We start from the raw sequence: 14,023 nt of genomic DNA, 5'->3' as shown, positions 1-14,023 counted from the left end.
TAGCATCTTGGTTAGGAGAGGGATATTTGCAATTGGGCGATAGCTAGATGGTATGGAAGGGTCAAGGTCAGATTTTTTCAGTAGTGGGGTCAAGGTGATATGACCCATTTCTGGGGAGAAATGGCCCGACTGAAGGGCAGAGTTTATGAGAATGGTGATAGAAGAAATAGCCTGAGCGGGAATGTTCTCATATAGGTAGGAGGGGAATGGGTCCAAGGAGCAATTACAGGATTTCAGTTTGAGGCAGAGATTGAGGACCAGGGATTCAGATACGCGCTCAAAGGTGGTCCAGGATCTGTCAGCTGGGATAGGGTTGGAGACCATTAGGGTGGGAGTGGAATCGGTGGGCACTAGGGAGTTGTAAGAGACTGAAGGAGGGAAAGAGCATCTTAAGGAAGAAACCTTATCATTGAAGAATTTTGCTAGAACATCGGCTAAGGGAGAAGAGGGGAGCAAGGTGGGGTCTCTTTTGGAGGTTAGGGAGCGCCAGATGTTGAAAAGAGTACTGCTTTGATTGTTGGACCTGGAGATTTTGTCACCATAGAAGTTCATATCCAATATTCTTTTTGTCACTCTCAAAACTTATTTCAGACAGTTCGTCTGTGTAAAAGGCAACCTGCTGAAAAGTTCTTACTCCTGTTAGCACCATAGAAAGGAGGAGGGATATTCCCCCTCCTGCTTTGAGCTTTACAAAAACTGACAGTTTCAAATTTCACTGATACAGACTCAGATCCCTTCCTATACTGGAGACAGTACAGCATTTCTGATTCTAACTTAACTATTTCCAGATGTTGCCTCAGGATTTCTCCTTAGAGTTCCTTCAGGTTTAAACTATATAAAATATTGGAAATTAAGTACACATCATTCTTTCACATATCTTGCATACATCCATCATTCATTCGGGGCCCCTTTCATCCACAGATCCACACAATATATTTCATTCATATTTAATACATGCTATATCTCAGTTTGGAATATGGAGTCTAATATGCTCTTCCTAACCGGCCTAAGCACATCTGTTATCAATTTAGAACCATGAGGCTAAAGGCGGGAAGCTGAACAAAGACAGACAGAGAGAGACATAGGCCGAACACAAAATGGAGTAAAGCCAAACAGAAGATATAGAAAGACAGAGAACAAAATGGAGTCATTAATATTTCTATGTATGTTACGCATTACCCGATTTCCTCTATGGTCTGGCTTAATAGCGAAGTACATAAAAAGATTATTATGCTTTTCCTTAATATTAATCTATAGTGTGTTTTTCTGGCCTTGGCTACATCCATATTCAGATTTTTATTCACCAACTTTTCATACACTTCTATTGGGCGTGGCCTTAACTAACACATATGCTTGTATCTAACTAGAGTTACCCAGAACCATATGAAAAGCAGGCGCTTTTGTAGAAAATACTGCACCATCATGTCCTGCACTGTCCATGTCATTAATGTACCTTAGCTATCACCCCCTACTGTCCATGAGCCACTATTCAATATATATTCTTTTTTTCTCTTTCTCTCTACTATAGCCTTCCTTTGTTAACAATATATCTTTTTTATTTATTCACATTTATTTTACTATTGTCCCAGGGCAGGGTGTTTTCCCTAACTGTCCCGATGAGTACTTTTCTATCTAGTATATCTGGAAAGTAGTGGATATATGCCAAGACCTGGCTTCCCTGGGACACTATTCTCTGCCTTGTTAGCCAGAGCATCATCTCAAAGGAAATAATCAGTATATATGCGCTCTGTGCTGCAAGCTCTGAGAAAATAAAGTATAAACAGAAGCTGAGATTTGTATTTTAAATCATTCAAATCCTTGATGACTCTTGATGCAGCTGCCTAGCACCAAAACATAGAACCATGTCGAGTCTGAGCCTATCTTCTGAATTTTCACCATCTTTTGGGGATTTATGTAGAACTATGATCTTTATTATAATAAATTTTATATTTTATAAATTCTTACAAAGTTCTATGATTCATTTTCATTGGTCCACCCATACTTTCTTGTTTTATGACATTCCTTCAGTAGGGGACCTTCCTCCTCTATTGTTTTCTCAATAAACTAAGATAATCAGGATCAGTTTTTTTGACATAGTTCTTTCTAAAATGCTTTGGCTGGATTATAAACCATATTATAGCAAATTATTTTATTGAGAAGCATCCTCAGAACTCCTAACACATATTTGAATAACTGATAGCAAAATACCATGCATTGTATTTATAACCAATTGGGAATGTTATTTGGCATGGCTTGCTGATTACACAAGCGTAAAAATAATGTATGAATTATTTCCGATTGTTTGTATAGATACAGAAAGGTACCAGTTTGCAAGACAGGAATTCTAGAAAAGGGATATACTTAGATTATATTTCATTACAAGTGAATAAAGGAAAATAGAATATTGGGGACAGAAAAGAGTTCAGAAGAGGTATGATAATTTTGTAAAAATTGCTTGGCTGATCCCTTGAAGCACACAAAAACCACACAATCCTTTCTTTTAGCAAATGTAGTTCCTCCCTGCTTACCCCAGTGGTCCTGTACGTTTGGTAACCCCAAACGTATGGGCTAGATTCAGTAACCTCACAGATCCGATCCGATAGCGATCCAATCCATGAGGTTGCTTGCAAGCCGCCCGATTCATGATGCAATCGGATGCAAATGGGGGCGATCAGAATCATGCCCCCAACCAACCGCATGGATCGCTGAACAGCGGTCCCGATGCATGTGCAGACCATCTTCTTTGCCTGTAGATGGTCTGCGCATGCTTACGGAGCTGTTGAATTTAAAAAAAAATTTTTTTTTACTTCACAAGCCTGTGGTTTTAACCCGCTTTAAACCTGCGGGTTAAAACCACGGGCTCGCACTGCAAGGACGGGCAGGAGAGTCGGGGCAGAGAGCAGGGCGGCAGAGAGCAGGGCAGTTGGAAATGACCTGAGCGACTAGTCCTCAGCAGTCGCTCATTTTTTTGATCGGCCAGACCAGTTGGTATCCCTCTTTTTTTTTTTTTTAGTGAATCGCTGCCTGCCTATATTTGCATGCCGTTCCCCTTCATTTGCATGCACGGATCGGATCGGGTGTAGATCGGATCGGGAGTAAGGTTAGTGAATCGGGTCGGGGTCACTAATTGATCACAAAGTAGTCAGGACACGATCGGTGTCATTAGTGAATCTAGCCCTATGTTTTTGAATGTTAACATTCTCAGTTTTTATTATTGTATTTTGCCTTGGAATAGACAATTATATCAAATTTTAATAAAACTTTAAACTTCAAATCCCACACTGCTCCTTGTGACCCTGAGTAAGTCACCTAATCTCCCAGTGCCCCAGCTACATTAGATAGAGTATGAGCCTACCAGGACATATAGGGAAAAATGCTTGAGTACTAAAGAAAGCAAGACTCATCACACTGCACTAGAAAACCACACAATCCTAGTGCTAGGGGGGCTGGCACTCTCCTCCCTTTTTCTTCCCCTCTCCCCTGATTCAGCATCTGTCTTTTCTCTTCCTTCCCTCCTCTTAAGCATTGGCACTTCTCTCTTCTTTCCACCTCCCAACCCATCTACCGTATTTTCACGCAGATAACGCGCACCCGTGTAAAACGCGCACACGGGTATAGCGTGCAGAAACCACGATTTTATGTACAAAAACTTTTGTATACCGCGCATGCTGCCCGACTGTCCTTTCGCCCGCCCCGACTCTCCTCTGGCCACCCCGACTCTCCTTTTGCCCTGCCCGACTCTCCGTGCGCTGTCCCAACTATCCGTTCACCCTCCCTGACTTTCCGTGCACTGCCCCGCCTCTCCGTGCGCTGTCCCGACTCTCCGTTCACCCTCCCTGACTTTCCGTGCACTGCCCCGACTCTCCGTGCGCTGTCCCGACTCTCCGTTCACCCTCCCTGACTTTCCGTGCACTGCCCCACCTCTCCGTGCGCTGTCCCGACTCTCCGTTCACCCGCCCTGACTTTCTGTGCACTGCCCCGACTCTCCGTGCGCTGTCCCGACTCTCCGTTCACCCTCCCTGACTTTCCGTGCACTGCCCCGTCTCTCCGTGCGCTGTCCCGACTCTCCATTCACCCGCCCTGACTTTCTGTGCACTGCCCCGACTCTCCGTGCGCTGTCCTGACTCTCCGTTCACCCGCCCTGACTTTCCGTGCACTGCCCCGCCTCTCCGTGCGCTGTCCCAACTCTCCTTTCGCCCGCCCTGCCCTGCTCCCAGCTCTGTAAGCATGCGCAATGGTCTGAGCATGCTTGCCGCTTAGTTTTCACCAAGGCTGTTTTTCTGGTGGTGTGCTTTTCACCACGTGGCTGTGGCCCCCCTCTATCTGGCCTTGTAATTTGCCCAGTGAATACTATTTTGACTATACAACAGCATCTCAGCCTTTGGGTAAGCCTATAAAAGATTAATGCTGCATGTAGAGCCCACATTTTAATTTGATCTCTTCAGATTGGTATTCTGCATTTATCTACCCGGTAGTAGAGTTTATCAATTAAATTTAAATGTACCGCCATAATGGCAGGAATAAGACGAAAGTCATATACAGTGGACTTTAAGCTTCAAGTCTTTGCGAAAGCTGAGGAAATAGGCAACCGGGCCGCAGCGAGAGAGTTCGATGTTGGAGAAACATCGGTGCGTGAATGGAGAAAAGATAAGAAGGAACTGGAGAAATGCAATCCGCGCAAACGGGCACGTCGTGGGGCCAAACCAAAATGGCCTCAGCTGGAGGATGACTTGAAGCAGTGGATTCTGGCGAGAAGGGAGCAAAATCAATCAGTCTCTACTGTTGCGATTCAGATGAAGGCAAAACTACTTGCCAATGGAAGAGGAATACCCGACTTCAAAGCTGGCTTCATATGGATCTCAAAATTTATGAAAAGGAACGGACTATCAGTTAGATTGAGAACAACTGTTGGCCAGCGACTTCCAGATGACTGGCAGCAAAAATTGATTGATTTCCGTGACTTTGTCGCCAAAGAAATATCTGAACTTGGCATCACTGCAAAGGACGTCATCAACATGGATGAAATTCCAATGGCATTCGACATTCCAGCAACAAGAACCATAGCCCCCACAGGTACTAAATCTGTTGCCATCACCACAACTGGGCATGAAAGAACGTGTTTTACAGTCGTTCTTGGTTGCTCAGCTAGCGGGGTTAAGTTAAAGCCCATGCTCATTTTCAAAAGGGTCACTATGCCCCGTGAAAAGCTGCCCACCAGTGTGGTTGTGCACTGCAACAAGAAGGGATGGATGGACTGCGACGGAATGAGATTGTGGGTAGATAAATGCTTTAGGGCAAGACCGGGTGGATTCTTTGCAAAAAAATCCTTGTTAATTTTGGATGCCATGGCTGCCCACAAAGAAAAAAATGTTCAGGCCTACATTAATTCTACTCGTGCCCACATCGCTGTGATACCTGGAGGCCTGACGTGTAAGCTGCAACCACTTGACATCGCAGTGAATCATCCATTCAAGACTTTTATTAGAAAGGAGTGGGAGGAGTGGATGCAGAGCGGCACGCACGAGTACACACCCGCGGGGCGGCAGAAGCGGGCAACTTTCACAGAAGTCTGCAAGTGGGTGGCTTCAGCATGGGACAAAATAACACCAGATACCATTCGAAACGGATTTAGAAAAGCGGGCATTGTTTATGAAACCAATGACACTACGGGTACTACCAGTGCAGCGGAAGGAGGCAACAACATGGATATCAGCGATGATGATGATGATGATGACGATGATGACGATATCACTTCGGAAATAAACGAGGATCGTCTGCAGGCCGTGCTCAGTTTATTTAATGACGATGATGACAATTCGGATTTTGATGGATTCAAGGATTCAGATGACTGTGATGATGATGACTGAATAAACCTGTAAACTTTGTTTATTTACAACTTTACCGTAATTATGGTAACTGTATTTAGATTATTTTGTCCTCCATACTTCGTTTGATCTACCGGTTAATGTTATAGTTTATAAGAATTAACATGTTTCTGTTCTTGTTGCTGAATTCATACTCACTAACTCTAGATTAAAAGTTATAAGGTTGTTTATAAGAATGAACAGTTTTTTTTCTTTTCACGTGTTTGGTTGGAGGGTGTGTCAATGGTGCGTGAGTTCTCCTATGTCTGGTTGAGGTGGATTGAATTACCGGTATTTAGCTGAAGAAATTATGGTAGTTAAACAACCCCCCCCCCCATTCCACACACATTACGGTAATTCTCTTCCATTTTTGTTCCCATTATAAAAAACACTGATAAGTTTCCAGAAAAAATACATTAAAATAAGAAGTGAAAACAAAGGCCCCTACAGATGAGAACATAAGAATAGCCTAACTGGGTCAGTCCAATGGTCCATCATGCCCTGTAGCCCATTCTCATGGTAGCCAATCCAGGTCACTAAATACCTGGTCAAAACCCAAAGAATAACAACATTCCATGCTACCGATCCAGGGCAAGCAGACGCTTCCCCCATGTCTTAATAACAGACTATGGACTTTTCCTCCAGGAATTTGTCCAAACCTTTTTAAAACCAGCAACGCTATCTGCTTTTACCATAACTTAAATCATTCCTTCCAAACAGAGACCTTGCTAGATGTCAAATACAGAAAGAACAAGGTACCGTAACTTCACAAGGACTTAGCTGTGCAGGAATACTTATACCTATATACCTATACCATATACCTAGTGCAAAAATGTGCAAAGGTCTGTTTTTTTCTTTCCATCACTACATAGCCTACGGTAATGCCACACAAGCAGCGCTGTTACAAATATATTCTGAAGGTCAATGCTAAGGTTAACAAAGTTTCCTTCCTTGGACCACAAGGAGATACTGACAAACCACTGAAAGAGATCCCAGGAACAACACCCAAAGACCCACTCAGTATGTGAACCAGTTGAGTGGAGTGGACTAGGGTAACTGGGGGGTGGAAATGGACCCGGAGTTTTCTCAGCAGAATTTCCCAGACCACCTCTTCCTCTCAACACATTGACACGCTAGTGGGTTTATTTTATAGCTTTTTCACTCCCTTCGGTCTGCCTGTCCCCCTTGAAGTCCTGTCCCCCCTTGAAGGTCTGCCTGTCCCCCTTGAAGGTCTGTCCCCATCCTGAAAGCCTGATGCCCCCCCCGACGTCCGATACATCCCCCCCCCCCGGCAGGACCACTCGCACCCCCACCCCGAAGGACCGCCGACTCCCCGACAATATCGGGCCAGAAGGGAGCCCAAACCCTCCTGGCCACGGCGACCCCCTACCCCCACCCCACACTACATTACGGGCAGGAGGGATCCCAGGCCTTCCTGCCCTCGACGCAAACCCCCCTCCCTCCAATGACCGCCCCCCCCAAGAACCTCCGACCGCCCCCCCAGCCGACCCGCGACCCCCCTGGCCGATCCCCACGACACCCCCACCCGCCTTCCCCGTACCTTTGTGTAGTTGGGACAGACGGGAGCCAAACCCGCCTGTCCGGCAGGCAGCCAACGACGGAATGAGGCCGGATTGGCCCATCCGTCCCAAAGCTCCGCCTACTGGTGGGGCCTAAGGCGCGTGGGCCAATCAGAATAGGCCCTGGAGCCTTAGGTCCCACCATGTGCCTCAGGCCGCGCCCCCAGGTGGGACCTAAGGCTCCAGGGCCTATTCTGATTGGCCCACGCGCCTTAGGCCCCACCAGTAGGCGGAGCTTTGGGACGGATGGGCCAATCCGGCCTCATTCCGTCGTTGGCTGTCTGCCGGACAGGCGGGTTTGGCTCCTATCTGTCCGGCCAACTACCAAAGGTACGGGGAAGGGGGGTGGGGGTGTCGTGGGGGTCGGCCAGGGGGGTCGCGGGTCGGCTGGGGGGGCGGTCAGAGGTTCTTGGGGGGGCGGTCGTTGGAGGGAAGGGGGGTTTGCGTCGAGGGCAGGAGGGCCTGGGATCCCTCCTGCCCGTAATGTAGTGCGGGGTGGGGGTAGGGGGTCGCCGTGGCCAGGAGGGTTTGGGCTCCCTCCTGGCCCGATATTGTCGGGGAGTTGGGGAGTCGGCCGGGCAAGAGGGCTTGGGCTCCCTCTTGCTCCGATCGTGGGTGCGGGTGGGAGCGCGTGCGAGCGGTCGTTCGGGGTGGGGGTGCGAGCAGTCCTGCTGGGGGGGGTGAATCGGGCGTCGGGCGGGGTGGGAACTATGTAAAAAAAATTTTGTATACCGCGCTCACGCGTATAACGCGCGAGAGGTATGCGCAGTAGGTAAAAACGCGTATAACGCACGCGTTATATGCGTGAAAATACGGTATCTATCCAGCAAAAACATCTCTCCCACCAAGCCCAGCATTGTCCCTACCTTTTCCTCCCTACTACCCGTCCAGCAACAGAATTTCTCTCTATCCCTTCTCTCCCCACCCCCACCTCAAGATTCAGCATGGTCCTCTCTTCCCTTCCCTCCCACCCACCTGTCCCCTCTTCCCCCATCCCCTTTCCAGTCCAGCATTTCCTCTCAAAATTAGTTACCTCTTTTCCTTCTGCTTCAGTGTTTCTGGATAAGTGGTAGCAATGAATGAAGAATCAATGCTAAAGCACCTTCAAACCAGTGTGCTTGTAAAAGCTCTGCTGGTCTTGCCCCCTCTGAATCATATGTAAAGTGTTAAAGGGGTGAAAACTAGCAAGGCCTTCTTGAGCATACAGACTTTAAGACTCCCTAGCACTTATCACTGGTACAATTGTTGCCATTGGCCTCAAAGCATGACAGCAGCAGAAAGATGGGGGAATTGGCCTAAGTCCTGTAAACTGATATCCCTCCTACTGCTCCTTACGGCAGAGAGCAGTCACCACAACTTTTGTTGCCTCCATGCATATTGCACTTACTGGTTTACACCAACCCTGATAGAAAAATAAATAGGTCAATTTGATTCTTTCAACTGGACACATATTGGATGTTTTTCTTTTTTCAACTAGAAAATGATGAATCAAAAGTGGGACAAGTCAATATAGTTTTATTTTAACTGTTATCATCTTCAAATAGGTTAGTTCTATGCATATTATAATAGGAAAAAACTTTCTGCCAGTCTCTCACAATAACTGCTAATGCTTGTCTTAACACTTGATATGCAACAGATATTATTTGAAGCAATCCCACTGGGGCAAGTAAGACAAGAAATGCACTGATACCATACCTGTCCATAGACAGAGAATCTCTGGACTGTCCTTCATATTTAACAGCATCCTTTCCTATATACTTTTTACCAATTTTGTTTATCATTGTTTCTCCTGCATCAATATGTTCTTTTTCTTTAAATGACGCTTTCTGCAATAATACAAGTTTCACTGACTTTAAAAGCTAATTCAATCAATGTAGGATACATTTTCATATATAACATTTTTAATTGGTCCAATAAGTAAGGTATATAAATAGATCTACTTTATAAACCAGTTTCAAATCAATGTTTAAATCTTTCCACATCTGTTTTCTAAAGTGGTTACAGTTTTAAAAAAATAATGACAGAAGTGGTACCTCTTCTATAGCATTATTCTGCAGAAGTGATAACTCTACTACAAGTTGAGATGCATGCTGAGGAGGAACCATTGTTGGAGGCAGGTTCTGAGAAAGTAAGAGAGGGGATATCCCTGAGACACGATGTTGAGGACCCATTGATCTGTTGTGATTTGCTCCCAAGCTGAGGTGAAAGGAATTAGCCACCCTCCCACTGGCAAATGGTCAAAAACTAGGATTTAACTTGTGGTGCTACCAATGAGCAATCTGACTGATTGTGTGTTATGATGTCGATGTAGGTTTGAGTGCATGTAGTTGAGAAGCAGAAAGTTGTTTATAGTCTTTAGGACGTTATCTTGGCACACACGGAATAGGCTGTGACTGCTGCAAGTTGGTTCTGTTGTAAGGAGCAAAATGTCTTCATGGATAGTATTGTTGAAAAAAACTGTTGCTGATACGCTCTACGAAATGCAAAAGTAGAGGCAGGATGATTAAACTGTTGAGATCGATCAGAAGGGTGAGCTGAAAGCTCACGACTGGCTGAAGAATCTTCCTTAAAAACATAAGAATTTGCCTCCGCTGGATCAGACCAGAGGTCCATCCCGCCCAGCGGTCCGCTCCCGCGGCGGCCCTCCAGGCCCATCACCTGTGCAATGGTCCCTGACTATTCCTATAACCTGTCTCAACTCCTGTACTTTTTGTCCAAAGAGGCAGTCCCCTAAGCAGGGAGTATGTACCAGTCTATCATGAAAATCTTCTCTGAGGTCTGACACCCTTAGCCATACCGTGCCATCCAAGTCATGTCATAAGCATCATAATTGGTTTTAATTAAGTGATAAGTGGATTCATTTAGAGCCACATGTAGATTGGGAATAGCTTCAGGCGAAGCTGTATCAAGTTGCTGTAAAATGGAATTTTGAAAATGCAAGATTTGAAGCTGATGCACCATGATCTTTGATGATAGAACCCTGGTAGACCTTACAGCCAGTAGAATCTAAAAGATGACAGTCCTTTCCTGGAGGCGCATTAGTAGGAGTTTTTGATGCCTTGGATTTCTTGGTGGCAGACTCGGAGACCATAGAATGGTGGGGAAGTTGCAGAAGGTCATGACCAGGTGCTTTTTGAACCTTGTATTTTAGCTCAAGACGCTTAGAAGCTTTGGAGACTGAAAGGGGCTTCTGCCAATTATCCAGTTGTAGATCTTGCAGAATTTGATGCACTGGTAAAGAAATAATTTCTCTCACTGGAGTCTTACAGGCTTGAAGGATAGATTAAAAATCCTTATTACCTGTGGGTGTTGCAGCTTGACTGAGACTTAAAAGAGGAGCCTTTTGTAAAAAATTTTGGATAGGAGTGCTCCTCTGTTATAGCTGGCTGTAGATTAGGCAGTGTATGTTGGTCTAGGTCTGAGGTAATGACCTCCTCCTGGTATGACTACTCCCCTGGGAGATGAAGGCCCTTGAGCTGGAGAGGAGCACATAAGGGTACAAGGACCCCAAGCTACCTCATGTGGAATATCTACAAAGTTGTCTGTGGGAAGTTGTTCCATGCAACTACGACATTGCTGGGGCTCTAGAGTAGAACAGTGTCAGAAGGCTGAAAAAATTTGATAGTGACCAGATAGACTCAAGAGTTAGAAAAGTAGGCTTTGGGAATAAGGCAGGAAAGGAAATACGCTTAGATGGTACCTGTTCAGGATCCAGTGCTGATGGAGAGGTAACTCATTTGTGTTTTTGCCTGTTTTGCTGCAGCTCTGGTCGTCGAAGGAATAACTTGTAATGTGATGAGGGGAGAGGACCGCGATACCGAAACGGGGCCTGTGGGAGCTCTCTCAGAAATACTCACCAATAATGGAACAGTCCCTGAATCCTTCAATAAATGACGTGCTGTTGAAGCTGTCACCGGTGGAGAGGGGGTGTGTCATGTGTATGTAGAACCGGGAGCTTCTTTTTGTGAGATGTCACCATTATTGAGCTTTTATTTTCAGTCAGCTTTGGCAATACAGCGCTTCCTTCCCCTGCCAGTACCGAAGCAGGCCCTGAGAGGAGGGAGCCAAAGACAAATTATGCAGCTGCGCTGATTTTTTTCACTGTTCCAGCACGAAGCATCATAGGAGGAGTGCCGGTTTCCATTTTATCAGCCAGAAGAAATCTTTGCGATCCTAAAGACTGATGTATGCGAGATAAAAAGTTTTGAAAGTGCCAGATTTGCCACTCTATAAAATACATCAGCACCGTGTGAAGAAGTTGATCTAGTCTCTTTGCGGTTGCTAATTAAAAGCTTCCCATTATATCTTGTTGTTTGTTCTGGGGTTTGTTTGTTTTTAAAGAACAGAGTGCCGCTCTAAAAAGTTACCTATGTTTTATTTTATTTCTTCTTTGGGCCAGAAAGTCATGGGCTTTCTGTTCTAGTAAATTAAAAAAAAAAAAAGTTGTTTAGTTTTTCCTTATGTGAGGAAAGAAAAGGGGAGAGCTGTGACTGAACAGGAGTGAGGGCTAGGGCATCCTGCATATGTTCAGTAAGTTTAAAGCTTGCTATAGCTAGGGGAAGGCACCAACACACAGGCTTAGTCAGAGACTTCACCAACAAGTGTGCCTACATATCCCCTGCTTGTCTCCGGAGAAATAGTATTTAATGCTGATGAGAAAACTGATACAAATCTCTCTAAACCTGGAAGATATAATGGGGCAACCTGACAAATTGAACAGTATTGCCTGGACCAGATGGTATACATCCCAGAATGCTGATAGAATTGAAAAATTAACTTGCAGAGCTATTGTTAGCAATTTTTCTCTACAATCCAGCATTGTACCGGAAGAATGGAGGGTGGCCAACATGACGCCGATTAGGATCCTATCTTATTTTGGGAAGCTGCAAAGGCGGTGTTGAGAGGAGATACAATAAGTTATAGTTGTCATGTTAAAAAAGCTCGGGATAGGGAAATTTTGCGTTTGGAGAGGGATATTGTAAAGGTTAGGAAGAAATATGGGCACTCGGATGACTCAACGCTTAGACAAGAGTTGATGGAATACCAAATAACTCTAAATTCCCTTCTACATCTGCGAGCACATAAATCTATAGCTTATTATAAATATCAACTGTATAAACAAGGAAATAAAGGGGGAAAGCTATTAACCCGTTTGGTTTCATCTAGATTGGGTCCCAATAGGATTAGAGCTTTAATAAATGAACAAGGGAAACGAGTTATAACTGATCCAGAAATAGGAGATATTTTTTTCGTTATTACAAGTCTCTTTATGGCCCTCCATCAGAAAGGGGTTTATTAACAAATTCATATTTAGATGAGATAAAATTGCCATGTATTTCTGAAAGTGATAGGAAGCGTCTGAATGAGCCAATTACTCCAGAAGAAGTGTAGTGGGCAATTGGGAGTAGTCCTCTGCTGAAGGCGCCAGGTGAGGATGGTATGCGAATAGAGTTTTATAAACTCCTAAAAGAAGAGATTATCAATCTTCTTGCAAGGATGTTTAACATCATGGTTGGTCTGATGGTATGTCTGATGGTATGAATACAGCACGAATTTTGGTATTGCCTAAGCCGAATAAAGACCCTGAAAAGGCGGGATCATATTGGCCTATTTCTTTATTAAATACGGAGGCTAAATTGTTAGCGAAGATTATGGCAAATAGGATGGCTTCTGTTTTTTTTTATTATTATTATTTATTTATAAATTTCAAATTAACAAATCAAGATAAATCTTGTACAGAAAGTGATTACATCAAAAGAACAAATGAAACCTCATAATTTTACATAGAAATCAAGTTTTTGTATAATCTCTCAAGTCCACAATTATGATCCATGATGTAAATTAAACGGAATTAAACATAGAACTATTATTAAAGATAAGTGGTACGTGGTTAACTGAAATTCAGGCGCCTTATATCTTGAAGCCCTCATTCTTTCCCCTTTTCCAGGCGGGACAAGGAGAGAAGGGCCGTCAACTGGTTTGGTTCAAAGAAAACATATTTCTGAGAATTATATTGAACTATGCACTTGCAAGGATGGCGAAGATAGAAAGTTCCCCCAAGAGCCAAAACTCCAGGTTTTAATAGTAGAAACTCCTTTCTACGTCTTTGTGTATCTCTTGCCAAATCTGGGAACATCTGTATCTTAAGATCAAGAAACTTTTTTTCCTTATTTTTGAAGAATAGTCTCAAAAGCCAATTCTTATCTAGCGTAATAGCCAGGGTCACAATCAATGTAGCAGGTATTGCAATTTCTTTATCAGATAGTTCAAGTAAAGCAGAGACATCAATTGGTCCCTGAGTTTTTTCTTGAAGATCCTGATTTTTATTAGGCAAATAATAGACCTGGGTGAAAGGAGGTAATGAATCTTCCGGTACTTCCAATATCTCCAACAAATACCTTTTTAACATTTCTCTTGGAGTCACTGTTGAAATTCGTGGAAAGTTAATCAATCTTAAATTATTATTCCTAGAGAAATTTTCAAATGTCTCTATCTTCCTTCTTAAATTTATGTTGTCCTTAATTAAAGTGTCCTGAAGCAGCTTGGAAGATTTAAGTTGATCTTTAATACACTGGATAT

The 14,023-nt window shown here is 44.2% G+C and overlaps 1 protein-coding gene across 1 annotated transcript in view; it reads right to left on the bottom strand.

Moving 5' to 3' along the window:
* SYCP2 (synaptonemal complex protein 2) overlaps window positions 1–14,023 on the bottom strand; it is a 406,987-nt gene that overhangs the window by 194,017 nt on the left and 198,947 nt on the right. Inside the window, exon 21 of the mRNA XM_033914513.1 lies at window positions 9,140–9,270. Coding sequence (XP_033770404.1) covers window positions 9,140–9,270 — 131 coding nt within the window. The remainder of the gene's footprint in view (window positions 1–9,139; window positions 9,271–14,023) is intronic.

Source organism: Geotrypetes seraphini, chromosome 11 (genome assembly GCF_902459505.1).
Source record: "Geotrypetes seraphini chromosome 11, aGeoSer1.1, whole genome shotgun sequence".
NCBI lineage: Eukaryota > Metazoa > Chordata > Amphibia > Gymnophiona > Dermophiidae > Geotrypetes > Geotrypetes seraphini.
This window is presented reverse-complemented; position numbering and strand designations above follow the sequence as displayed.